At 52.9% G+C, this 27517-nt stretch overlaps 1 protein-coding gene across 27 annotated transcripts in view; it reads right to left on the bottom strand.

Annotated features, from left to right (window-relative positions):
• SPG7 (SPG7 matrix AAA peptidase subunit, paraplegin) overlaps window positions 1-26435 on the bottom strand; it is a 53850-nt gene extending 27415 nt beyond the window's left edge. For 25 of the 27 annotated variants that reach the window (XR_012429381.1, XR_012429380.1, XR_012429382.1 and 22 more), the window contains exons 1-7: window positions 26239-26435; window positions 23608-23710; window positions 20204-20293; window positions 11086-11327; window positions 6933-7072; window positions 4583-4685; window positions 559-684 (exon numbers count right to left, since the gene is read on the bottom strand). Coding sequence is in view for 10 of the 27 variants with exons in the window: in XM_074028038.1 (XP_073884139.1) it covers window positions 559-684; window positions 4583-4685; window positions 6933-7072; window positions 11086-11327; window positions 20204-20293; window positions 23608-23710; window positions 26239-26418 (984 nt within the window). In the remaining 17 variants the exon portion in view is untranslated. The remainder of the gene's footprint in view (window positions 1-558; window positions 685-4582; window positions 4686-6932; window positions 7073-11085; window positions 11328-20203; window positions 20294-23607; window positions 23711-26238) is intronic. The other 2 variants (XM_074028040.1, XM_074028044.1) reach the window with 1 other exon arrangement.
• Window positions 26436-27517: the final 1082 nt, after the last annotated feature.

Genomic DNA, 27517 nt, shown 5'->3' with positions numbered 1-27517 from the left:
TGTGCCACTGCACTCCAGCCTGAGTGACAAAGTGAGACTCTGTCTCAAAAAAAAAATTAATTAAATAAAAAAATTTTTTGCAGAGACAGGGTCTCCCTGTTGCCCAGGCTGTCCTACTCCTAGGCTCAAGCACTTCCCCTGCCTCAGCCCCTCAAAGTGCTAGGACTATGGGTGTGACCCACTGCACCAGGCCTGCAGAGGGAATGTTTAAGTAATGCACATGAAAGGCAGCTCATGTGCTGCCACCAACTGGCTACGGGGTTTATGGGGTTCTGGAAAAAGCACAGACCTCTGCAAAGGATGAAGGGCCCAGGATGGCTAATGGCACAGTAGGCATGGGCCTTGGCAGTCTCCGCTTGGCTGAACCATGTGCAAGGGGCTTGTGCTGCTGGTTGAACAGGCACCAGCACCTGCCTGGCGTCTCCATGGGACACGTAGAGGTCACCACCAACCCGTGACACATAATCAATGGAATTCCAGGTCCCACAGGAGTCCTTCTGGGAGAGAAGGAAGGTTGGTGTCTGCCCACTCCTCCCTCCTGGTCTGTGCTGCTCTCACCTTCAGATAATCCACAAACTCGCGGACCTCCTGTTTGGCTTCGTGCATTCCTGCCACGTCTTTGAAGCTGACTCCTTTCCCCGTCTTCCCATCCACAATCGTGAAACGAGCCATTTTAAGCTGATTCTGTGCAGAAAGAACAAAGCGCAAGGAGCTGTGCCAAGTGAGGAAATCAGTAGCACAACGCAAGAGCTCACCCACACACCTCAGCCACGCCAGCCCCACGTCTCCATCCCAGGATCCCAAGGCTCCACTTGTGTCAGACTGACAAGGCTCATGGGTCGGTCTTCAGGCACAGAAGGGAAATGTTTCATGTCATTAATTAGTAAGAAAATTGTCTAGCAAGTTGCCTTAAAAAAATTATTCCTGGGCCGGGCGCAGTGGCTCACGCCTGTAATCCCAGCACTTTGGGAGGCCGAGGCGGGCGGATCACGAGGTCAGGAGATCGAGACCATCCTGGCTAACACGGTGAAACCCCGTCTCTACTAAAATACAAAAAATTAGCCGGGCGCGGTGGCGGGCGCCTGTAGTCCCAGCTACTCGGGAGGCTGAGGCAGGAGAATGGCGCGAACCTGGGAGGCGGAGCTTGCAGTGAGCCGAGATGGTGCCACTGCACTCCAGCCTGGGCGACAGAGTGAAGACTCCGCCTCAAAAAAAAAAAAAAAAGAAAAAAAAATTATTCCTGGCCGGGCATGGTGGTTCACGCCTGTGATCCCAGCACTTTGGAAGGCCGAGACGGGCGGATCATGAGGTCAGAAGATTGAGACCATCCCGGCTAAGACGGTGAAACCCCGTCTCCACTAAAAATAAAAAAAAAAATTAGCCAGGCCTGGTGGCGGACGCCTGTAGTCCCAGCTACTCAGGAGGCTGAGGCAGGACAATGGTGTGAACCTGGGACGCGGAGTTTGCAGTGAGCTGAAATCACACCACTGCACTCCAGCCTGGGCGACTGAGCGAGGCTCCGTCTCAAAAAAAAAAAAAATTATTCCTGGTCAGGTGCGGTGACTCACACCTGTAATCCCAGCACTTTGGGAGGCCGAGGCAGGTGGATCACCTGATGTCAGGAGTTGGAGACCATCCTGGCCGACATGGTAAAATCCTGTCTCTACTAAAAATACAAAAATTAGCTGGGTGCAGTGGTGGGAGCCTGTAATCCTAGCTACTAGGGAGGCTGATGCAGGAGAATCGCTTGAACCCACAAGGCAGAGGTTGTAGTGAGCTGAGATTACGCCACTGCACTCCAGCCTGGGGGACAAAAGCAAAACTCCATCTCAAAAAATAGAAAAACAAATTATCCCCAAATTAGCCGGGTGTAGGGGTGCGCGCCTGTAATCCCAGCTACTCAGGAAGCTGAGGTAGGAGAATCACCTGAGCCTGGAAAGTTGACCCTCAAGTGAGCCAAGATCACACCACTGCACTCCAGCCTGGTAACAGTGAGACTATCTCAAAAAAACAAAAAACAAACAAAAAGAACAACCTTCCACACAAACTAATTTAACATCTTTTGCATAAACCCCCTTTTTGTTTCTTTTTGAGATAAGGTCTCACTCTGTCACCCAAACTGGAGCACTGTGACAGGATCTCAGCTCACTGCAACCTCGACCTCCTGGGTTCAAACGATCCTCCCACCTCAGCCTCCTGAGTGCCCGGGACCACAGGCGCCACCACCAGGCCTAAGTGGAAACAAGGTGGGACAGTGTGGGCCCTGCTTCCTCCCTGCTGGTAACTCCCCAGGCCCAAAGCCGAAGGGAGGGGGTGCCACACAAGGAGCGTGCACTCCATGATAAACGCCGCAAGATAAGGTTTCTCAAGTGTATTAAGGTTGTTTTTTTTTTTTTTTTTTTTTTTTTTTTGAGACAGAGGCTTGCTCTGTCTCCTAGGCTGGAGGGCAGTGGTGTGATCTCGGCTCACTGCAAGCTCCGCCTCCCAGGTTCACGCCATTCTCCTGCCTCAACCTCCCCAGCAGCTGGGATTACAGGCGTCCGCCACTACTCCTGGCTAATTTTTGTATTTTGTATTTTTAGTAGGGATGGGGTTTCACGATGTTGGCCAGGCTGGTGTCGAACTCCTGACCTCAGGTGATCCACCCGCCTTGGCCTCCCAAAGTGTTGGGATTACAGGCGTGAGCCACCCGTGCCAGCATTCTTTTTTTTTTTTTTTTGAGATGGAGTCTCGCTCTGTTGCCCAGGCTGGAGTGCAGTGACGTGATCTCGGCTCACCACAACCTCCACCTCCCAGGTTCAAGAGATTCTCCTGCCTCAGCCTCCCGAGTAGCTGGGATTATAGGAGCCTGCCACCACACCCGGCTAATTCTTTTTTTTTTTTTAAGGAGAGACAGGGTTTCTTCATGTTGGTCAGGCTGGTCTCGAACACCTGACGTCAGGTGATCCACCCACTTTTGCCTCCCAAAGTGCTGAGATTTCAGGTGTGACCCACTGTACCTGGCCTAAGGTTGTTCTTTTAAAGACAACCTGGCCATGTGAGGTGGCTCATGCCTATAATCCCAGCACTTTGGGAGGCCAAGGCAGGCAGATCACGAGGTCAGGAGATCGAGACCATCCTGGCTACGGTGAAATCCCGTCTCTACTAAAAATACAAAAAATTAGCCGGGTGTGATGGTGGGCGCCTGTAGTCCCAGCTACTCGGGAGGCTGAGGCGGAAGAATGGCGAGAACCTGGGAGGCGGAGCTTGCAGTGAGCCGAGATCGCGCCACTACACTCCAGCCTGAAAGACAGAGCAAGACTGTCTCAAAATAAATAAATAAATTGGCCAGGTGTGATGGCTCACGCCTGTAATCCCAGCACTCTGGGAGGCCGAGGCGGGCGGATCACGAGGTCAGGAGATCGAGACCATCCTGGCTAACACGGTGAAACCCTGTCTCTACTAAAAAAATACAAAAAACTAGCCGGGCGAGGTGGCGGGCGCCTGTAGTCCCAGCTACTCAGGAGGCTGAGGCAGGAGAATGGTGTGAACCCGGGAGGCGGAGCTTGCAGTGAGCCAAGATCGTGCCACTGCACTCCAGCCTGGGTGACAAAGCGAGACTCAGTCTCAGGAAAAATAAATAAATAAATAAATAAATAAAAAAGACAACCTTTAAAATTCCTCAGATTCTTCGCTAGTTGGAAATAAAGGGGAAAACAGTCTTTGGTGATCATAAAAAAAAAATGCAGATTTGGCCGGGTTGGTGGCTCCAGCACGTTGGGAGGCCGAGGCAGGCAGATCACCCAAGCTCAGTAGTTCAAGACCGGCCTGGCCAACATGGTGAAACCCTATCTCTATAAAAATACAAAAATTAGCCAGGCATGGTGGCCCACACCTGCAGTCCCAGCTACTCAGGAGGCTGAGTTAGGAGGATTGCATGAACCCAGGGGGCGGAGGTTTCAGTGAGCAGAGATCACGCCACTGCACTCCAGCCTAGGCAACAGAGCGAGACTCTGTCTCAAAAAAAAAAAAAAAAAAAAAAGAAAGAAAAGAAAGGCCGGGTGCAGTGGCTCACGCCTATAAACCCAGCACTTTGGGAGGCCGAGGTGGATCACCTGAGGTCGGGAGTTCGAGACCAGCCTGACCAACACGCTGAAACTCTGTCTCTACTAAAAATACAAAATTAGCCGGGCGTGGTGGCACATGCCTGTAATCCCAGCAACTCGGGAGGCTGAGGCAGGAGAACTGCCTGAACCCGCGAGGCAAAGGCTGTGGTGAGCTGAGATCACGCCAATGCACTCCAGCCTGGACAACAAAGGCGAAGCTCCGTCTCAAAAAAAAAAAAAAAGAAAAGAAAAATGCAGATTCAATTGCCCTGTCATCTCACATGGCTCAGGCACCCCAGAGTTAGGGTGAGAGGCCCTCAGGCAACACTGGTTACTACACGCCTTACAGCCAGCCCGTGGGAAGGGAAGGGGAGCTGCTGCCTCGCTGTGGCTTCAGGCTGCCTCTGCCACGGGTGTGCCCTGCGTGTTTATCGTGCAGCTCACAGCAAACACAAAGCAGAAAAAGAGTTCAGAGGGCTCTGACTGACAGAACTTACAAAAGCACTGAATCCACCTTCCCTGCCAGTCATTCCGGCCAGACGGAAAACACACCACAGGATGGCCAGGCCCACCGCTGTCATCCCCACGGAGTACAGGGCGCTGCCGGAAGAAAGAGAGGCAGGCACAGGCTCAGAGAGTGTCACGTGACAGACACGTGTTTCCAAGTCAGAACCACCGCTGGCAACGCTTCCAAGACGAGACGAGGAGTCCCTACCTGTGGGACCGATGCACAGATTAAAACGGTTGTGGAAATGGGTTCTCTTGTCTCGTTCTCGCTGACTGTGCTCTGACATGAAAGTTTCCCAAATGGTCCGACTGAGTGTGCAAATGCTGGAGATACCCAGTGATCTAGCCAGCCCTGTGACAATAACAACATTCTGGTTTTTCTATTTTCAGTATATTTTGTTTTCAAAAGTAAGTGATCAGTTTCAATCAGGCAGGCAAAATCGGCCTAGCAGTAAAAAGCAAATCTCAGGCCAGGCATGGTGGCTCACGCCTGTAATCCCAGCACTTTGGGAGGCTGCGGCGAGTGGATCACAAGGTCAGAAATTCGAGACCAGTCTGGCCAACATGGTGAAACCCCATCTCTACTAAAAAAATACAAAAATTAGCCGGGCGTGGTGGCGTGTGCCTGTAATCCCAGCTACTCGGATGGCGAAGGCAGGAGAATCGCCTGAACCCAGGAGGTGGAGGTTGCACTGAGTCAAGATCGTGCCACTGCACTCCAGCCTGGGCTACAGAGCAAGACTTCATCTCAAAAAGAAAAAAATAACAAACGAACACTGTCTCGACTAAAAATACAAAAAAACTTAGCTGGATGTGGTGGCGTGCATCTGTAGTCCCAGCTACTCAGGAGGCTGAGGTGGGAGAATCACCTGACTGTGGGAGGTCAAGGCTGCAATGAGCCGAGACTGTGCCACTGCACTCCAGCCTCGGCGACAGAGATCCTGTCTCAAAAGGAAAAAAAAAAAAAAGCAAATCCCAGGACTTTCGCCCTCATACTGAAGGAGGGGCTGCCCCGGGCCTACCCCAACCCTCCATCTTCTGTACATCATCAGCCCACGAAGACGTGAGAAGCACAGCCTCAGAGCAGCGATCTTCCAGGAGCTGCTGAGTTACAGAATTAGAGGTGCGTCTTTTTTTTTTTTCCCCTGTAGAGATGGGGTTCTCCATGCTGCCCAGGCTGGTCTCGAACTCGTGGGCTCAAGAGATCCTCCCTGCCTCAGCCTTCCAAAGTGCTGGGATTACAGGCAGAGCCACCGCACCCGGCTAGAGGTGCATTTTGATCAAGGGAGTACTTGCCAGTCACTGGCATTCTACATCTTCAGAGATTACAAGTCAACAATAAACCTCTCTGGTTTCGGCACCCATTGGCCCCTCATTTGCTCCTATTACGGAACCTGTCAGGGTCCATGGTTCTTAACTGCCCTTAGCTCCCACCTGGTCTGTTTCCCTCTCAACACTGAAATGAGAGTTTCACATTCCCGTGTCTACACCTTTCCCGTTCCATTTTCCTATATGGAGAAGACAGCAACCCCAAGACATTATCAAGGTACTCCTTGACTCTCTTTTTTATTGCTAGGCTTATCTTGCCTTGCTAACTGAAACTGATCGCTTACTTCTGAAAACAAAATGTACCGAAAACAGAAAAACCTGAGCACTGCTATTGTCACGAGGCTGGCTTGTCACCAGGCATCTCCGGCACCGGCACACTCAGTCTGACCACTTGGGAAGCCTCCATCAAAGAGCACAGTCAGTGAACATTAAACAAGAATGTGAATTCAGAAGCGCCAGACAACTGAAGAAAGTGACTAAACAAACTCCAACAGACTTGCACACAGTTGGCCTCCATAGCCACGGGTTCCACCTCTACAGGATCAACCAAGCACAGAATGAAAATACGTGGGGAAAACGTGCATCTGTACTGAACATGTACAAACACATTTTTGTCATCATTGCCTGAACAATAAAGTGTAACAATGATTGAAATGGTATTTACAGGGCATTGGGTATTATTAGCAACCTACAGACGATCTGAAGCCCATCAGAGGATGTTCTCAGGTTACACGCAAGGACTCCGGCGTTTCACGTCAGGGGCTCAGGCATCCTGTGGTGTTGATATCCTTGGGAGGTCCTAGAACCAGCCCCCATGGATACCCAGGGACGACTACATTTCCAAATTTCCTGGCAGTGCATCATTCACTTCTATATTTATTTAACCCTCCCACAAAAAAAGTCTAGTTAACTGTAGGCAAAGACAGTTGAGATTTTTGTTTGCAATCTGTTTCTCACACTACAAAGCCAAGTGAGGTTTAGTTCAAGCGTCAACAAACACGTCCCACATACTTTCCAAAGAATCCTGTTCGCCTGTAGGAAACCGGGATCCTGTCCTTGGCCTCGATATTCAGCTCATCTTCAGCTGCTCGAAGCTTTTCTTCAAACTTGTCAATATTTGCAACCTGCATTCGGTACATCAAGGCTAGTCGCTGGGGGGTAGAAAAGAGACCGGACCATGAGAGACCTGCAGGGACAGACGGGCAGCAACCCCACGGTTCACAGAGCGCCTGCCTGGAACTCACGCTAACGACAGAGCCTGCCTGGAACTCACGCTAACGACAGGGAGCCTGCCTGGAACTCACGCTAAGGACAGAGCCCCTGCCTGGAACTCACGCTAAGGACAGAGCGCCTGCCTGGAACTCACGCTAACGACAGAGCGCCTGCCTGGAACTCACGCTAAGGACAGGGAGCCTGCCTGGAACTCACGCTAACGACAGGGAGCCTGCCTGGAACTCACGCTAAGGACAGGGAGCCTGCCTGGAACTCACGCTAAGGACAGGGAGCCTGCCTGGAACTCACGCTAACGACAGGGAGCCTGCCTGGAACTCACGCTAACGACAGGGAGCCTGCCTGGAACTCACGCTAACGACACGGAGCCTGCCTGGAACTCACGCTAACGACACGGAGCCTGCCTGGAACTCACGCTAACGACAGGGAGGCTGCCTGGAACTCACGCTAACGACACGGAGCCTGCCTGGAACTCACGCTAACGACACGGAGCCTGCCTGGAACTCACGCTAAGGACAGGGAGCCTGCCTGGAACTCACGCTAAGGACAGGGAGCCTGCCTGGAACTCACGCTAAGGACAGGGAGCCTGCCTGGAACTCACGCTAAGGACAGGGAGCCTGCCTGGAACTCACGCTAAGGACAGGGAGCCTGCCTGGAACTCACGCTAAGGACAGGGAGCCTGCCTGGAACTCACGCTAAGGACAGGGAGCCTGCCTGGAACTCACGCTAAGGACAGGGAGCCTGCCTGGAACTCACGCTAACGAAAGGGCGCCTGCCTGGAACTCACGCTAACGACAGGGAGCCTGCCTGGAACTCACGCTAACGACAGGGAGGCTGCCTGGAACTCACGCTAAGGACAGGGAGCCTGCCTGGAACTCACGCTAAGGACAGGGAGCCTGCCTGGAACTCACGCTAAGGACAGAGCCTGCCTGGAACTCACGCTAACGACAGGGAGCCTGCCTGGATCTCACGCTAACGACAGCCTCAGCACATTGTGAAGAGGACGCCATTCAGAAACTAGAGGTGATTCCTAACGTACGACGGTTCCACTTACGGTCTTTCCACTTCACAACGACGTGAAAGCAATAGGCAGACTAAGCTCCTTGACCTACGATGGGGCCACCTCCCAGTGAGCCCCTGGGAAGCTGAAAATATCCTAATTCAAGGAGCATCTGTACTTCCAAGTCTGAAAAGTTTTAGTTTCCTCAACCACAATTTGAGAAATAAAATTTCAAGAGATAGACTTTCTATTTTCCACTCATAGGAAAACTGAGAAACAGAGGGGTGTCCGCATGTTAGCTCACGGCCCCACGTCTGATGTGTGCCTCGGACTCAGCTATGCCTGTAGACACGACAGGAGCCTCCCCCAGAGGCCGGCGAGGCTGCAGCGCGGGACTGAGGATGGCACAATTAAGACTGTGGCCAAAACCAGATGTTTTAGGAAACCGCGGCCACAGAGGGCTCGTGTTTAACCACAAACCCCGAGACTGTTCATCCCTCACACCAGGACACCGACAGGTCTGTCTCCCCAGCACGTGATCCTCCAAACGCAGCGTTTTCCTAAGGAAACTCCACACGTTTAGCTCAGGTTTCAGCACGGCTGGACGGCAACAGCCCAAAGGGAGAACAAGGACGGACGTGCAGGACTCGCCTGGAGGCTAACTGGGGACTCCAGCAGAGGACAGGGATCGGGGTGGAGGTGGCACCTGCTGCTCCCTCACTCACACCTCAAACTGCTAAGACAGAATTCTGAGCATTTTCTCTGGAAGGCAGCTGTTTTATCAGGTGACTCGTCCAGAACCGAGCATAGTGCTGTAGATTAAAATAACCTCCCAGGCTGAAATAATCAGGCCTCCATCAAAGGATTTACCGGAATGAGCACCACCCTCTGCACTTAGCCATGGTGTGTTTAAAAACAGGGTTTCAGGCCGGGCGCGGTGGCTCACGCCTGTAATCCCAGCACTTTGGGAGGCCGAGGCGGGCGGATCACAAGGTCAGGAGATCGAGACCACGGTGAAACCCCGTCTCTACTAAAAATACAAAAAATTAGCCGGGCGCGGTTGTGGGCGCCTGTAGTCCCAGCTACTCGGGAGGCTGAGGCAGGAGAATGGCGTGAACCCGGGAGGCGGAGCTTGCAGTGAGCCGAGATCGCGCCACTGCACTCCAGCCTGGGCGACAGAGCGAGACTCCGTCTCAAAAAAAACAAAACAAAACAAAACAAAACAACAAAAAAAAAAACAGGGTTTCCTGTTCTTAAAACCAGCAAGACAGGGCCGGGCGTGGTGGCTGACGCCTGTCATCAGGCACTTTGGAAGGTCAAGGTGTGAGGATCGCTTGAGGCCAGGAGTTCAAGACCAGCCTGGGCAATATAGGAAGACCTCCTCTCCAAAAAAACCAAAAAATTTAAAAATTAGCCAGGTGTGGTGGTGCACGCCTGCAAGCCCAGCTACAGGGTAGGCTGAGGTGGGAGGATCAGCCAAGCCCAGGAGGTCAAGGCTGCAGTGAGCCAACATCACACACTACTGCATCTCAGCCTGGGCAACAGAGGGAGACTGTCTCAAAAGAAAAAAAAAAAAAAAAAAAAAGAGAAGGAAAAAGCGTCCTGAATCCTGCGTAACCCAGCAAAGGGGCAGAAGCTTTGGTGGAGGCCACGGTCATTTCCAGACCCTGGGCTGGGACACACCAACCCCAGACCACTTTCCTAATCACTGGTCCACACACTGTCCAGGATTAAAACGCTCCAAGCACAGATTCTGATACACTCTTGGAATCTAAAGTTACCAGATCTGGCTGGGCATGAAGGCTCATGCCTGTAATCCCAGCACTTTGGGAGGTCAAGGTGGGCAGATCACCTGAGGTCAGGAGTTCGAGACCAGCCTAGCCCTACATGGAGAAACCCCATCTCTACTAAAAATACAAAAATTAGCCAGGTGTGGTGGTGCACGCCTGTAATCCCAGCTACCCGAGAGGCTGAGGCAGGGAAATCACTTGAACTCGGGAGGCAGATGTTGCAGTGAGTGGAGATCACATCACTGCACTTCAGCCTGGGCAACAGAGTGAGATTGTCCCAAACAAACAAACAAAAAAACTAAAACAAAAAAAAAACAAAGACAACCAAATAAATCTAAATCAGTAGACTGAGGGCCCAGCATGAGAAGGAAGCATGCCCTCAACTGCAGGTATCCAAAAGAATGGCAACGGCCTGTGCCCACACCCTCACTCAAAGGCACCCACACCCTCACTCACAGGCTGCCAGCCTGCACCCACACCCTCACTCACAGGCGCCCACACCCTCGCTCACAGGCGCCCACACCCTCGCTCACAGGCGCCCACACCCTCGCTCACAAGCACCCACACCCTCATAGGCGCCCACATCCTCACAGGCACCCACACCATCACTCACAAGCGCCTACACCCTCACTCATAGGCGCCCACATCCTCACTCACAGGCGCCTACACCCTCGCTCACAGGCGCCCACACCCTCACAGGCGCCCACACCCTCACTCACAGGCGCCCACACCCTCACTCACAGGCGCCTACACCCTCACAGGCCACCCACATCCTCACTCACAGGCACCCACATCCTCACTCACAGGCACCCACATCCTCACTCACAGGCGCCTACATCCTCACAGGCCACCTACATCCTCACTCACAGGCACCCACATCCTCACTCACAGGTGCCTACACCCTCACAGGCCACCCACATCCTCACTCACAGGCACCCACATCCTCACTCACAGGCACCCACATCCTCACTCACAGGCGCCTACATCCTCACAGGCCACCCACATCCTCACTCACAGGCGCCTACACCCTCGCTCACAGGCGCCCACACCCTCACTCACAGGCACCCACATCCTCACTCACAGGTGCCCACATCCTCACTCACAGGCGCCTACACCCTCACAGGCCACCCACATCCTCACTCACAGGCCGCCCAAACACCACGGCTCCAGGGTGCAGGTAGACTTCCACCATGTCGCTCTCAGGCACCACCTGGACACGCTGCACCTCACCCTTGGCCAGCATCTCGTGGACAAAGTCGTTCCAGGAAATGCTGCCTCCACCGGTGCTGAGAGCATTCAGGAGGCTCATGACAACTGCAATGACCAGCAAGGTGCGCAGCCGCTCTCGGTACATCTGGTCGTCCCGCTCACGACGTCTCCTATCCTCTGACCCGGCAGAGAAGCAAAGGGGAGAAACACACATGTGAGCGTCAGACAGGGGCGACATCCAGAGCTTCTTCGGGAAAGCTCAACTGGAGTGGGAGGGGCAGCATCTTGCACGAAAGATCCTGCACTTTCGCCAATTTTTCCCTGAAGTTATCAGAGACAAAGACTAATGGTGTGCTGTTCGAGATCACCAACACCTCATTTGCTGAGGTCACTTCAGCGACGAGCCGGAGTGGTTCCCGCCTGAGACAAGAGGAAACCATTTCTAAATCCAAACACTCAGAGCCGGGCCCAACGGTGCACGCCTGTGGTCCCAGCTACTCGGGAGGCTGAGGCGGGAGGTCGAAGTTGCAGTGAGCCATGATTGCGCCACCGCACTCCAACCTGGGTGACAGAGCAAGACCCTGTCTCAAAAAACAAACGACCGTGCCAGGCCATCGGAGCCGCCATAGACACAGCGAGCTCTCCCACTGCAAACTGCACGCTCACAATGGCCATGAATCCAGTCGCTTGGAGTCTGACCAAATACTTAATATGAAAACATATACGTAAATTATTAAAAACAATTAAAACAAATATCTTTTACCACAACCTGCCTCAAGAAATAGTATCTTCCCAATCCCACTGAAGACTCCCTACCAACAACCATTCTGAACTTTTCACTCATCAGAATGAGTAACATTTAACAGAAAGCTGTAGGTTATTTATCACAACATCTGAAAATAGAACTTTGTTTTTGTTTGTGTTTTGAGACGGACTTTCACTCTTGTCACACATTCTCCTGCCTCAGCCTCCCGAGTAGCTGGGATGACAGGCACCCGCCACCACGCCTGGCTAATTTCTGTATTTCTAGTAGAGACGGGGTTTCATCATGTTGGCCAGGCTGGTCTCAAACTCCTGACCTCAGACGATCCGCCCACCTCGGCCTCCCAAAGAGCTGGGACTACAGGTGTGAGCCACCACACCCAGACGGAAAACAGAACTTAAAAATATCATCAGATACACTGTTCAGTCTAAAGGCATATACTCCAGACCACTTGGCTCTAGAATTTTCCCAAAGACCAACTCTTTATAAGAAGTATCAGGTAAATTCTTCCACATCACCTTCCTCAGTTATTAACACCCTACTGAAGACAAGGCGGCAGCACACTCAGCTCTCAAGAGGATAGAAAAGACACTCGGTCCCTGTTTTCGAGACACTGGGATACCTCGAGGGGAGGTGGACAGGTGCACCCCGCAGGCAGCAGGAGACCGACTCAAGTCCAGCCTGGGGCCAGCGCAGAGGAGATCTGGAGCAGCGGGTGCTCACTCACCCTTCATGGGGGCCTGCAAGGAGGCGTGGCAAACAGCGCCAGGCAGGGAAGCCAGGGAGATGCCTCTGAGGAGGGCATGGTGGGGAAAAGGACAGCCAGGATGGCCACTGGGCAACATGCCTGCAGGGGTCACTTCCCGCAGCCCAGGGCCCAGGTGGGAAGCAGTCCCGCAGCCAGGCGGGCTCCCAGCAGTGACCATCCCAGGCCAAGCCAGTCTTCCTTCAACCCCCCAGGCAGGTAAGTCTCTCCTCCAGCTCTGGGGAGGGTGTGGGTGACGCGCTTTGTCTACGGTGCTTTCCTACAGGATCTCACTCACCCACGGGCCCAGGTCCCTACAGCCTGCGGCACCTCTGCTTTACACCAGGAGCAGGAGCGCCGCCTGGCGAGGCCAGCGACAGACCTGTGCCGTCACCCGTGCACAGCCAGTGTCTACAGCAAACCTCTCCATGGGGAGCTCCCCCCAAGACGGGTCCAAATCTCTCAAACCAAAGCTTCAACTGGTTACCAGTACTCCTAGCTGTCTGTGCACAAGGAACTCGACCTCATTACACGCACCTGCTCAGAGCAAGCGCCGAGACCCAGACACAGGCAGGGCTGGGACAAGGACACAAAGGTGAGTCCGAGGGCCAAACCCTCAGATGGGAAGTCCACTCGGTCTCACCATCTCCAAAATACCTGCACCTGTGGACACAGCGCCACGGACCCAGCAGCGGGGACAACACCATCTCCAAAATACCTGCACCTGTGGACACAGTGCCACGGACCCAGCAGCGGGGACAACACCATCTCCAAAATACCTGCACCTGTGGACACAGCGCCACGGACCCAGCAGCGGGGACAACACCATCTCCAAAATACCTGCACCTGTGGACACAACGCCACGGACCCAGCAGTGGGGACAAGAGGTTCACGTGTGCTTGAGATTCACAGTTCTGTTCCTCCCGCACTGTCTGGGGACTCCATGCTGGCATCAAAGCCAGGCCTGGGCACGTCCCATGTACCACCTTTCTTTTCAACCATCATTGTAGATGAATTCAAACAATTTTTCAATCAGCTTAAAAACACAAAATGCAACCTACTGAAAAGGTTTGGCAAAATAATTGCTTCGAAAATATGAAGGTATATTTTAGATATCACTGTGTCTTGTTACAATCGATTCTAATTGTGCATCTAATACCTCAAGCTCCCATTCACAAAGGCAATTACATAAAGCCCACTGCTTATTTCAGAGAGCAAATTTTGTATTTTATTACTATATATATATATATATTTTTGAGACAGTCTCTCTCTGTAGCCCAGGCTGGACTGCAGTGGCACGATCCTGACCTTGGCTCACTGCAAGCTTCACCTCCCAGGTTCACGCCATTCTCCTGCCTCAGCCTCCTGAGTAGCTGGGACTACAGGCGCCGCCACGTTGCCCAGCTAATTTTTGTATTTTTAGTAGAGATGGGGTTTCACCGTGGTCTCGATCTCCTGACGTCGTGATACGCCCGCCTCGGCCTCCCAAAGTGCTGGGATTACAAGCGTGAGCCACTGCGCCCGGCCTGTATTTTATTACTATTATTATTATTATTATTTTTGAGACAGAGTCTTGCTCTGTCGCCCAGGCTGGAGTGCAGTGGTGATTTCAGCTCACTGCAAGCTCCGCCTCCCGGGTTCACGCCATTCTCCTGCCTCAGCCTCCCGAGTAGCTGGGACTACTAATTTTTTGTACTTTTAGTAGAGACGGGATTTCACTGTGTTAGCCAGGATGGTCCCAATCTCCTGACCTCGTGATTCACCTGCCTCGGCCTCCCAAAGTGCTGGGATTACAGGTGTGAGCCCCCGCGCCCGGCCTCAGAGAGCAAATTTATGTTCTCAGAGTGTCTAATTATTAGAAACTATCTACTTCCAATACTTAATTACCAATTGTGTTTTCTACTAGAAACACGGGGCGCCCTGGGAAACTGTGAGAAACACTTCCCAGCAGCTCCTCTAGCTGCCCCGGAAGGACGATCCGGAATCACAACCAGCGCTGCTCCTTCAGAAGCTCTGTGATCATGTCAACAGTGTCCCATTTTCTTCTCTTTTTTATTTTTGAGATGGGGTCTCACTGTCACCCAGGCTGGACAGCGGTGGTGCACTGCAGGAGAAACCCACAGGGCTCCATGAGCATACCTGGGCTCACTGCAGCCTCGACCTCCTGGGCTCAAGTGATCCTCCGACCTCAGCCTCCCGAGTAGCTGGGACTACAGGTGCCCGCCACTGCGCCTGGCTAATTTTTAAAATTTTAGTAGAAGATGAGGTCTCACACTGTTGCCCAAGCTGGTCTCAAACGACTGAGCTCAGGTGATCCTCCCACCTCGGCCTCCCCAACTGCTGGGATTATAGGTGTGAGCCACCGCACCCGGCCAGAGAATTTCCAATAAAAGTAAAATGACAGCTTGGATTTGGTCGACAGTAAACACTTCTGCTTTCATCACAAACATGTAGCCCTTCTCCAGCGAGGGTCAGCCAGGCGTGTTAATCCACAGGTGTGACACAGGCGGCTCTTATTCCCGCTGCAGCAGGGAGCAGGATCTGCTCAACAAGACTCTGAGGCCACACAGCCCTCAGGAGAGCCTAGCCCCATCCTGACACCTTTTCCGAAGCTCCTTAGGTTCCAATCGTTTCGCTGTTCGGCAAGTCCTCTCTGGCCTCCGTGGCCTCCTCAGTGGCAGGAAGGCGGCCAACCGAGCACCCAGAACACAGGAGCACAGAGAACCCTCTTCCAGCCACAAGCGAAGGCAACGCAGGGAAAATCCACACGCTCCATGAGCACACGCAGGCGGATGCCTCGAGAGCCAGGCCACGGAAGGTCTGCAACACGCCTTGCTCACGTGCTGGGGTGGTGTAAACCAGCACGACCCTGTCTGGTAACTGCCTGGCAGGATGTATCAAGTGCCGTACATAGTATTTAGTTTCTTTAATTCAAAAATCCTACTTCTGAAACTTTAAGGAAATGAACCTTAAGAAATTTGGGCCAGGCGTGGTGGCTCAAGCCTGTAATCCCAGCACTGTGGGAGTCGACACCGGTGGATCACTTGAGTTCAGGAGTTAGAAACCAGCAGGGCAACATGGCGAAAACCCATCTCTACAGGGAAACAAACAAACAAACAAACAAAAGAAAACAACTTAGCTGGGGCTGTCACCCCAGTACTTTGGGAGGCTGAGGTGGGTGGATCACCTGAGGTCAGGAGTTCAACACCAGCCTGGCCAACATGGTGAAACCCCATCTCTACTAAAACTACAAAAATTAGCCAGGCGTGGTGGCACATGACCGCAAGCCCAGCTACTAGGGAGGCTGAGGCAGGAGAAGCGCTTAAACCTGGCGGGCAGAGGCTGCAGTGAGCTGAGATTGTGCCACTTCACTCCAGCCTGGGCAACAAAGAGTGAAACTCCATCTTGAAACAAACAAACAAAAGCACTCTAGGCATAAAGGCCCTTCCTCTGCCTGGAAGGCCCCTGCCTCCTTCCCATGAAGTCCTCAACTTCTGTCCAGCCCAAACCTCCAGCACGTCCCTTCCACTGAGCTGCCTGACGCACCTCTTCCTGCCACGCCTCCAGTGTTGTGGCCATTTGTGCCTGCGCAGCCAGCACTGCAGGCACCTTCCTCCTGCGTGCCTCCCGGACGGTTATTCAGGACGCTCAGATGAGCTGCCAGCTCACAGACAACGGGGGGTGTGACCTCAGCACCTGCTGCCTGTGTTCCTGAGGCAGTGCCGCCGCCAAGGCGCTCAAGAAACGCACATGCCTCCTGAGCTTCATGCACACCTCCTGGATGGCGGCCTTCAGGACGACTGGCAAGTTCTGTTGCCAAAATCCCTCTTCGAGGAAAAAAAAGTCAATTGTTGACAATTAGATATTATGATCACATGACTCATCTCAATCACATGACTCAATCAGTCATCTAAAAACAAACAGCTGATAGCCGGGCACAGTGGCTCACACCTGTAATCCCAGCACTTTGGGAGACTGAGACGGGCAGAGCATGAGGTCAGCAGATCGAGACCATCCTGGCTAACACGGTGAAACCCCGTCTCTACTAAAAATACAAAAAAAATTAGCCAGGCGTGGTGGCGGCATCTGTGGTCCCAGCTCTCGGGAGGCTGAGGCAGGAGAATGGCATGAACCCAAGAGGCGGAGCTTGCAGTGAGCCGAGATCGTGCCACTGCACTCCAGCCTGGGAGACAGAGCGAGACTCTACGTCCAAAAAAAAAAAAAAAAAAAAAAGGCTGCTACTACTGAGTCCCAAGGAAGCAGCCACAGGGGCCACACCAGGCTTATCCCACTCCGAAACCGCCCCTGAAGGCAGCAGCCCCAAGTGCCACACCTGACCTGATAGACGAGAGCCCTCTGGGGCAGGGGCTCCACCTTGAGGCATTCACACCGCACAGGAAAGGGGAAGTTTTCCACAAGCAGCTCTGTGAAAATGTTAGGAACTGCTGCCGGCATGGTGGCTCACGCCTGTAATCCCAGCACTTTGGGAGGCTACGGCGGGTGGGTTACCTGAGGTCAGGAGTCCGAGACCAGCCTGACCAACATGGAGAAACCCCATCTTTACTAAAAATACAAAAAAAATCAGCCAGGTACGGTGACGCATGCCTGTAATTACTCGGAAGGCTGACGCAGGAGAATCGCTTGAACCCAGGAAGCAGACGTTGTGGTGAGCCAAGATCACGCCATTGCACTCCAGGCTGGGCAACAAGAGCGAAACTCCGTCTCAAAAAAAGAAAACAAAAAAATGTTAGCAACCACTTTTTTTCTAGTTAAATTTCTGACCGTGAAGTAACTGTAGTTTCACATGAAGTTGTAAGAAATGGCACAGAGCAGGCTGGGCACGGTGGCTCACGCCTGTAATCCCAGCACTTTGGGAGGGCCAAGGCGGGCAGATCACAAGGTCAGGAGTTCGAGAACAGCCTGGCCAACATGGTGAAACCCCATCTCTACTAAAAGCAAACAAAATTAGCTGAGTGTGGTGGTGCGTGCCTGTAATCCCAGCTCTTCAGGAGGCTGAAGCAGAAGAATTGCTTGAACCCAGGAGGTGGAGGTTGCAGTGAGCAGAGATTGAGCCACTGCACTCCAGCCTGGGTGACAGGGAGACCCCGTCTCAAAAAAAAGAAAGAAAGAAAGAAGAAAGAAATGACACAGAGCAGTACCTTGTCCACCTGCTCCCAGTGGTTCCATCTTGCAAAACTATGAACAGCATCACAGCTGGGCTCTCCCACCACGACAGTCCACCAAGCTCCCTGGGGTCGTCCCGTGACACACGCGCAGTGTGCATGCTTATGTGCTCACCACAGCCCAGGCAGGCAACAGTCCAACCACAGGCTCCCTTGGGCTGTCTCCCTCCCCATCCTTAGCTCCTAGCAACCAGGATTCTATGTTCCATCTCTTTAATTTTTGTCTTTAGAGAATGCTCTATAAAAAACTGAAAACCATATGGAATGTGATCTTTCGGGTCTGCCTTTTTTCACTCAGCATAATTCCTTCCAGATTCACCCGCGTTATCAGTGAGTGGTATTCCAAGCAACTACTTTTCTACTTTTTGGGTAACCACTACTTACAATCATTCTGCACAGCTGGCAAAGCTGTTTCTAAGCCACATTCAGTATGGTTCTTTCATTTAAGGAGGTGGCAAAAGAATCTTCGCGTGAACAGACGCGATGCAGTTCAGCATCCGACCATGATGAAGGCCTGTCCAAGGGCCGGAACTGTGCATGTCTGATGTGCTGTGCGTGTCTGATGTAGTCAACAGTCCTGAAAACCCACACAAACCAACTACCCCCGCAACCACAGCAGAAGGCCCAGGGGAAACCCAGAATAGGTTCTCACAAGAAAGATTATTTGGCTCAGTAAACAATTATCCTCTAATGCAAATTTAACAGACATTATTTTCTCAAAGCAAACCACAGTTCAACCCAAAATAGAATAAACGTAAGACAATCACTTGGCCAGGCAAGGTGGCTCACACCTGTCATCCTAGCACTTTGGGAGGCCGAGGCAGGCAGATCACGAGGTCAGGGAGATCGAGACCATCCTGGCTAACACGGTGAAACCCTGTCTCTACTAAAAATACAAAAAATTAGCCGGGCATGGTTGCGGGCGCCTGTAGTCCCAGTTACTTGGGAGGCTGAGGCAGGAGAATTGCTTGAACCCGGGAGGTAGAGGCTGCATTCAGCCAAGATCGTACCATTGCACTCTAGCCTGGGCAACAGAGTGAGACTCTGGCAAAAAAAAAAAAAAAAAAAAAAAAAAGGTCAAAGGACACACTTTATTGAAATGCTGAAGAATACAGGGGAAGAGCCCTGAAATCAATTCAAAACAATTTCGTATGAAGATTTAGAAGTCTTTTAAAAGATAGTTCTGAGTGGCTGTAGGCACTGACACTTACTGTAAAACCAACAGTATGCTGAAGATGAGCCTAAAGCCAGAAACACCTAAACTGAATCCACCTGAGAACACTGGTGTCCCTTCCCGCAGTTATGACCTCCCCTCGAGAGACCAGCAGGGAGAGTCAGAGCTCCTCTAGCACAGAGTAAAGCTGTCCCTGGCCTTGGCAAATGCAGCGTCTCACCCAAAATCAACTAACCAGGACATCACTCCTGAAACAAACTCCTGCTAAACTCGAATTCACAATAATCATCCCATCATCCAGTAGCCGAACCATCATTTCCACATCCTGAAAGCTTTCCTGAAAATCAACATGGGAAAATAAAAGTCTGTATGACAGTTCCTCACTCTCCTTCAAAGGTCAGGTGTCTTTCTAGAAAGATGAGCTCTGCTGCGCAGGGCGTCCATCTGCCAACGCTGATTTCCAGCGAGAGGCCTCAAGGATCCAAAAGCAAAGCATTCCTGAAGCTGACTTCCACGCTGACGCCCCTTGGAGCTGTGAATCTGAAGCTGGGCCTCCAACTCCTGGGCTCAAGCGATCCTCCTACCTCCTGAGCAGCTACGACTACAAGTGCACACACCACCATGCCTGGCCAATTATTTTTTTTTTCCTTTTTGTGTAGATAGGGTCTTTTTAAATTCAAATTTTCTTTCTTTTTTTTTTTTTTGAAACAGAGTTTTGCTCTTGTTGCTCAGGCTGGAGTGCAGTGGTGTGATCTCGGCTCACAGCAACCTCCACCTCCTGGGTTCAAGCAATTCTCCTGCCTCAGCTTCCCGAGTAGCTGGGATTACAGGCGTGCGCTATCATGCCCGGCTAATTTTGTATTTTTAGTAGAAATGGGGTTTCGCCATGTCGGCCACGCTGCAGGTGATCCGCCCGCCTCAGCCTCCCAAAGTGCTGGGATTACAGGTATGAGTCACCGCACCCGACCTTTTATTTTAATTTTTAGTGAGATAGGGTCTCGCTATGTGGCATAGGACTCAAGTGATCCTTCCACCTGGGCCTCCCAAAGCGTTTCGATTACAGGTGTGAGCCGCTGTACCCGGCCCATCTCCCCACTTTCCAGACTGGTTTCACCTTGCTCAGAGGAGAACAGAGATGTGAAGACAGCCAGAGGGAGTCACTGACTGAAGAATATTAGATGAATGTACCTTCGTCCTCTTCAGGAGCCTTCCCCTTCGACTTATCCTTCTCCTTATTCTTCTGCTTCATCCTTGAGGTGTTAAAATAGAAAGTACCACCTATAAGAAACAGAGAAAGGATTTAACAATTGAGGTTTGCAAGCACAGGGGAGGCGTACAGGAGAACAGTGTACTCCTAAATAAACAAAGCAAACCAGAAACCATCTGAAAAACCTACTTATATCCATAAGATTTATAAATCTGAAATAACGTATTTCCCATATCACTTAGTCCAGTATTTAATAATTACAGAATAATAAACTATTTTAACTTATGAAGTTGAATATCTTTGCTTTTAAATTGCTAATGGGAGGGAACAAAAAGTAGTTATGGCCGGGCGCGGTGGCTCAAGCCTGTAATCCCAGCACTTTGGGAGGCCGAGGCGGGTGGATCACGAGGTCAGGAGATCGAGACTATCCTGGCTAACATGGTGAAACCCCGTCTCTACTAAAAATACAAAAAACTAGCCGGGCGTGGTGGCGGGCGCCTGTAGTCTCAGCTACTTGGGAGGCTGAGGCGGGAGAATGGCGTAAACCCGGGAGGCGGAGCTTGCAGTGAGCCGAGATCACGCCACTGCACTCCAGCCTGGGAGACACAGCGAGACTCCGTCTCAAAAAAAAAAAAAAAAAAAAAAAGTAGTTATGAACACAAATTTGGGAAAATATCACAAATCCCTTTAATAGATGAAGTTGCTTTAAAATAAAACAGGTCAGGCGCAGGACCTCATGCCTGTCTCCCAGCACTTTGGGAGGCCGAGGCAGGTGGATCACGAGGTCAGGAGTTCAAGACCAGCCTTTTTTTGTTGTTGTTGTTGTTTTTTTTTTGAGACGGAGTCTCGCTCTGTCACCCAGGCTGGAGTGCAGTGGCCGGATCTCAGCTCACTGCAAACTCCACCTCCCGGGTTCACGCCATTCTCCTGCCTCAGCCTCCCGAGTAGCTGGGACTACAGGCGCCCGCCACCTCGCCCGGCTAAGTTTTTGTATTTTTAGTAGAGACGGGGTTTCACTGTGTTACCCAGGATGGTCTCGATCTCCTGACCTCGTGATCCGCCCGTCTCGGCCTCCCAAAGTGCTGGGATTACAGGCTTGAGCCACCGCGCCCGGCCAAGACCAGCCTTGCCAAGAGGGTGAAACCCTCTCTCTACTAAAAATACAAAAATTAGCCGGACATGCTGGCAGGCGCCTGTAATCCCAGCTATTCCGGAGGCTGAGGCAGAACTGCTTAAACCTGGGAGGCGGAGGTTGCAGTGAGCTGAGATCGCACCACTGCACTCCAGCCTGGGTTACAGAGCAAGACTCTGACTCACAAGTGGCTTCCAGAGAGGTGGCAACAGCAACAGCCCAGCCACCACCAAGAGGCGTTGGTACGACACTCCTCGCCCAAAATCTGAACAATCAGCGTTTACAAATGGAGGAGGCCAGGCACAGTGGCTCACGCCTGTAATCCCAGCACTTTGGGAGGCCAATGGAGGAGGATGGCTTGAGCCCAGGAATTCAAGACCAGCCAGGGCAACATGGGCAAAATCTCATCTCTGAAAAAACAACGATAACAAATGTAGCTGTACATAGTGACCTATGCCTGACCTCCCAGCTCCTCAGGACAAATGTAGCTGTACATAGTGACATGTGCCTGACCTCCCAGCTCCTCAGGAGGCTGAGGTGGGAGGGGCACCTTCGCCCAGGAGGCTGAGGCTGCAGTGAGTAGAGACTGTGCCTGGGCAACAGGGCAAGACCCTGTCTCAAAGAATAATAAAAACAGGGAGAGTTTCACAACCATGACCTGAAATGTAACTTTCTTCACAAAGACATGAACGGGTTCACCAATGAAACGACCCTGGTTGCCACTTGCACGTAACCTCAGGTGTTGAGAGGGCTGAAGCGTGTGCTTCCTGTTTACAGCCACGGGCACCCATGGGCTGACATTAAACACTGACAGCAGATGGGCAGGTTGCTGACGCACAGCCAGTCAATGGGCACAGCACTCTCCCTACCCATGTGTTGGCACAAGGCTGTTTAATGTCAGGAGTAGAAATATTTTACTTTTTCCCTGCTCCAACCCCATTAAGGGGAGCAAGAAATAAAGGTGAGAGGTGTTGATCCTTCAGGTTCTTTAACCTAAAGTCAAGGGAGACCAAAGAATGTCACGAGCTTTCATTAAAGATTTATTGAAGAGCAAGGCCGGGCGCAGTGGCTCAAGCCTGTAATCCCAGCACTTTGGGAGGCCGAGACGGGCGGATCACAAGGTCAGGAGATCGAGACCATCCTGGCTAACATGGTGAAACCCCGTCTCTACTAAAAATACAAAAAAAAACTAGCTGGGCGAGGTGGCGGGCGCCTGTAGTCCCAGCTACTCGGGAGGCTGAGGCAGGAGAATGGCGTAAACCCGGGAGGCTGAGATCTGGCCACTGCACTCCAGCCTGGGCGACAGAGCGAGACTCCGTCTCAAAAAAAAAAAAAAAAAAAAAAGATTTATTGAAGAGCAAATTATTTGCAGGGTATTTTTAGTGATTGTGTGGATATAAAACATCTGAAGCCACTTTGTAAATCCTTAGTAAACATTCTTGCAGCTGACTAGATAACATGAAAAACCTTTCCCAAGCAGCCCAGTTACTGGAATACAGCAGAATTTTTTTAAAACAAGGACAACTTGGGCAGGTGCGGTGGCTCACGCCTGTAATCGCAACACTTTGGGAGGCCAAGGAAGGCTGACCGCTTGAGTCCAGGAGTTCAAGACCAGCCTGGGAAACGTGGCAAACTCCCATCTCTACAAAAAAAATACCCCCCAAAAATTAGCTAGGCGCTGTGGTGTGTGCCTGGAGTCCTGGCTCTAGGGAAGGCTGAGGTGGGGGGATCACTTGAACCCTAGAGGTCAAGGCTCTACAACTGCGGGTTAAGGAAGTAAAGAGGCCCCTTTGGGCCTGGACAACAGAGTGATACCTCATCTCTACAAAAGATAATTAGCCGAGTGTGACGGTACACGCCTGTAGTGCTAGCTACTGAAGAAGCAAAGCAGGGAAGATCATTCGCGCCCAGGAGTTCTAGGCTGTAGTGAGCTCTGATCACACCACTGCACTCCAACCTGTGCAACAAGGTGAGATTCCGTCTCTAAAATAAAATAATTAAAAAAAAGAAAACAATCTCTGCTTGTCGCTTCTGTATTTTTTTGTTTAGAAACAGAGTCTCACTCCGTCACCCAGGCTGGAGTGCAGTAGTGCGATCTCGGTTCATCTCACTCCGTCACCCAGGCTGGAGTGCAGCGGCAGCCTCAGCCTTGAACTCCTGGGCTCAAGCAAAACTCTGGCCTCAGCCTCTCAAGCAGCTGAGGCTATAGGCGTGCACTGTCATGCTCAGCTGCTTCTTTCAACAGATACTTACCTAAAAGTTGCCAGAGTCTGACCGGATTCTGAACTAAATGTTGTTTCAACAACAATCCGTTGATCCCTTCAAAGGTAGAGGTGAGCAGTCTCAACTGTAAGCTCTGAAAAAAACCCAACACTGGATGTCACACTAACATTAGAGATTAGCAAAGCAATGCAGACTAAACATCAGTTTTAAAAGTTCAAATAGATATTTGTAGTATCTACATTGCCCTGAAATATGAAATAATAGTCTGAGCAATATTTCAAAGCTTTAGGTAACATCAAAATGTCAAAAGCAAGTAAAGAGGTTAAAACACAGTAATTGGCCAGGCGTGGTGGCTCACGTCTGTAATCCCAGCACTGTGGAAGGCCGAGGTAGGTGGATCACCTGAGGTCAGGAGTTCGAGACCAGCCTGGCCAACATAGTGAATCCCCATCTCTAGTAAACACACAAAAATTAGCCGGGCGTGGTGGTGCACGCCTGTAATCTCAGCTACTCGGGAAGCTGAGGCAGGAGAATCACTTGAGCCCGGGAGGTGGAGGCTGCAGTGAGCCGAGATAGCGCACTTCAGCCTGGGCGACAAAGGGAGACTCTGTCTCAAAATACAAACAAATGAACAAACAAAAAATCACGATAGTGGCCAGGCTCGGTGGCTCATGTCTGTAATCCCAGCACTTTGGGAGGCTGAGGTGGGAGGATCACTTGGGCCCAGGAGGCAGAGGCTTCAGTGAGCCATGAGCAGGCCACTGCACTCCAGCCTGGGCGACACAGCAAGACTCTGTCTTCAAAAAAAAAAAACACGGAAGAAAGAAAACGAAACACACAAGTGCACTGGCTGCTATCCCATGGCCTGAAGCTTCTGCAGGGGAAAGGGAGCGGCACAGCTCTCCAAAGGCCCACAGTGGCTGCCCAGACCCAGGGCTCCTGCTGTCACCATAAAGTGGCTCTTTGTAGGACGTTTCCAGGTACTAAACCAGTTAACAAGTATATACTTTCAGCGTTCTCCTTTCAAGATAAACATTTTCGCATTTAGATGTGTTTTATGGCCGGGCACGGTGGCTCACGCCCTGTAATCTCAGCACTTTGTGAGGCCGAGGCGGGCGGATCACAAGGTCAAGAGATCGAGACCATCCTGGTCAACATGGTGAAACCCCGTCACAGCCGGGCGCGGTGGCTCACGCCTGTAATCCCAGCACTTTGGGAGGCCGAGGCGGGCGGATCACAAGGTCAGGAGATCGAGACCATCCGTGGCTAACATGGTGAAACCCCGTCTCTACTAAAAATACAAAAAATTAGCCGGGCGCGGTTGTGGGCGCCTGTAGTTCCAGCTACTCGGGAGGCTGAGGCAGGAGAATGGCGTGAACCCGGGAGGCGGAGCTTGCAGTGAGCCGAGATCGCGCCACTGCACTCCAGCCTGGGCGACAGAGCGAGACTCCGTCTCAAAAAAAAAAAAAAAAAAAAAAAGAAACCCCGTCTCTACTAAAAATACAAAAATTAGCTGGGTGTGCTGGCGCGCACCTGTAATCCCAGCTACTCGGGAGGCTAAGGCAGGAGAACTGCTTGAATGCAGCAGGCAGAGGCTGCAGTGAGTCAAGATCGCACCACTGCACTCCAGCCTGGAGACAGATCGAGATCTCTGTCTCAAAAATAACCTAATAAACAACAACCTAAAAGGTATGGGCTAAGCTCCTAGGTGAGGGCTAAGAGAAGAAAACATCGACCCAAAAGCTCAAGGACACAGGGTCTGGTTTTCGGGAGGAGATGCTATCCTATCCTCAGCAGAACCTGAAACAAGACCTCTCCACAGGCGGTGCTCAATGACTTTCTATCAATAACGGGCCAAGCTACATTACAACAGCAACATGCAGCCACAGGGCATTTTGCGCACACAGAAACGTTCTGGGCCCCCAACTCGGCAGTGACCACCCTAACTGGAAGGCGCTGGAATTCCTGGTGATGGAATCGATCCACAGACGCGGACTGTAAATTATCGCTCCGCTCCGCCGGAAACTGTTACAGGATTCCACTTTAAAACGCCACAGGGGGCCGGGAGCGGTGGCTCAAGCCTGTAATCCCAGCACTTTGGGAGGCCGAGACGGGCGGATCCCGAGGTCAGGAGATCGAGACCATCCTGGCTAACACAGTGAAACCCCGTGTCTACTAAAAAATACAAAAAACTAGCCGGGCGCGGTGGCGGGCGCCTGTAGTCCCAGCTACTCGGGAGGCTGAGGCAGGAGAATGGCGTGAACCCGGGAGGCGGAGCTTGCAGTGAGCTGAGATCCGGCCACTGCACTCCAGCCTGGGCGACAGAGCGAGACTTCGTCTGAAAAAAAAACCAAAAACAAACAAAGAAAAACGCCACAGGGAGACAGGTAGAGAACATCCACACATAACGAAAGGGTTAGGAAACCGCACGCCGAGGACTGCGCGGATCCTAGACCCGCCTCTTCCCGGCCCGCCCAGCGCCCACGCTCCCGGGCCCCAACAGTCGCTCCGCGCCGAGGTCCGCAGCTGGAGGATCCGCGGGCCCACAGGCGTAGGCTCCCACACCGCAGGGGCCAGGCGGCCTCCGACCCGCCCCGCCGGGAGCGGCCGTACAGAGCAGAGCGGGGCGAGAGGTGGGGCCCGGACGCCGCGGGGATTTACCTGCAGGGCTCGGCCTCCAGCCTCGGCGAGGTCCCCCGGAGGCCTGCTGGCCAAGTACGGCCGCCCCCTCCAGGACCCGGCGGGGAACCCTGGACTCCAGCCCGCGCCTGGGCCCCACAGCCGCCCAGGACCCGGGCCTGGACCCCGGCGGAGGGAGCGGAGCAGCAGCAGCACGGCCATGTTGGCCTGAAAGCCACGCCTGCGCGGTCCGCGGGACGCCACGGGGCGCCTGCGCGGCGGGGGGGGTGGGCGTGGCCTGACTAGGCGCCTGCGCGGCGGGGGGTGGGCGTGGCCTGACTAGGCGCCTGCGCGGTCCTCACGGTTCCGCCCCGCCGCATCCCCGGGCCCGAGCCCGCCTCCCTTGCGGCTGCCTGAGGCCCCGGTACGGGGGCGCGCGTCTGCGAGGAGGCCGCGGGTCCCCTGGCTTTTTTTTTTGGACGCCGGCCTTGTATTTCCGGGGCCTGGCGGGTGAATAACCGGCCGGGTCGTGGCTGCGTGGTCGCGCTCCGCCCGCGCCGAGGGGCCTCCCGCCCGGGCAGCCTCCGTCACCCGCAGGGCTCGGTTACAGGCGAGGGCGGACGGCGCGGGCCGGAATCCCACCTGCGAGGAGAGGCCCGCGCTGAGGAGGGCGGCGCGGGAGGCCTGGGGTCGGGAGGGCCCCTGCGGGGCTGAGGAGCACAGGAAGGGGGCGGTTTTCCTGCGTCTTGAGCCTCCCGAGGACGAGGACTGGAGTTGCAGCCGCCGCAGGAAGGGCAGCCCCGGAGGAGGAAGGTCGGGAGGCGGGGAGCGCGCGGCGCGGCCTGGCAGGCGTCTGCAGAGCTCTGACTTCGCAGCGCGCCGTCCTGTCCCCTCGGACTGACTCACCGTGGAGGCGCTTCGGGCCTCGGTCCTGCCCCGGGCGCTGCGCGAGCCCATCGTGGGAAGCCGAGAAGAGGCGCTGTTCTCCTCGGGGTCTGCACTCCGGGCCCGGGCAGGGTCCCTCGTGGGCTCCTCCACCACCCCCACCCCTTCCTCCGTCCGCCTTAGGTCTAGAGCTGACGCCAAGAACTGGAAAGCTCGTTGAGTAGGAAAAGCAAAGACTAGACGGTCTGTCACAGAGGTAGCGTGAGGGTGACCGATTTATTTTTATGCTTTTCTGTGTTCCCCAAATTCATAACAATGAATGCTGAGAACGACAGCCAGCATCACCGAGTGCCTAGCTCCGTGTCGAACACCCATGTCATGCAACCCTATGCAGCAAATACCTGTATTTTACACGGAGGGAAACGGATTCAGAAGC

Source organism: Macaca fascicularis, chromosome 20, assembly GCF_037993035.2.
Source record: "Macaca fascicularis isolate 582-1 chromosome 20, T2T-MFA8v1.1".
Taxonomy (NCBI): domain Eukaryota; kingdom Metazoa; phylum Chordata; class Mammalia; order Primates; family Cercopithecidae; genus Macaca; species Macaca fascicularis.
Note: the sequence above shows the minus strand (reverse complement) of the source record. Positions and strands in the feature narration are given on the sequence as shown.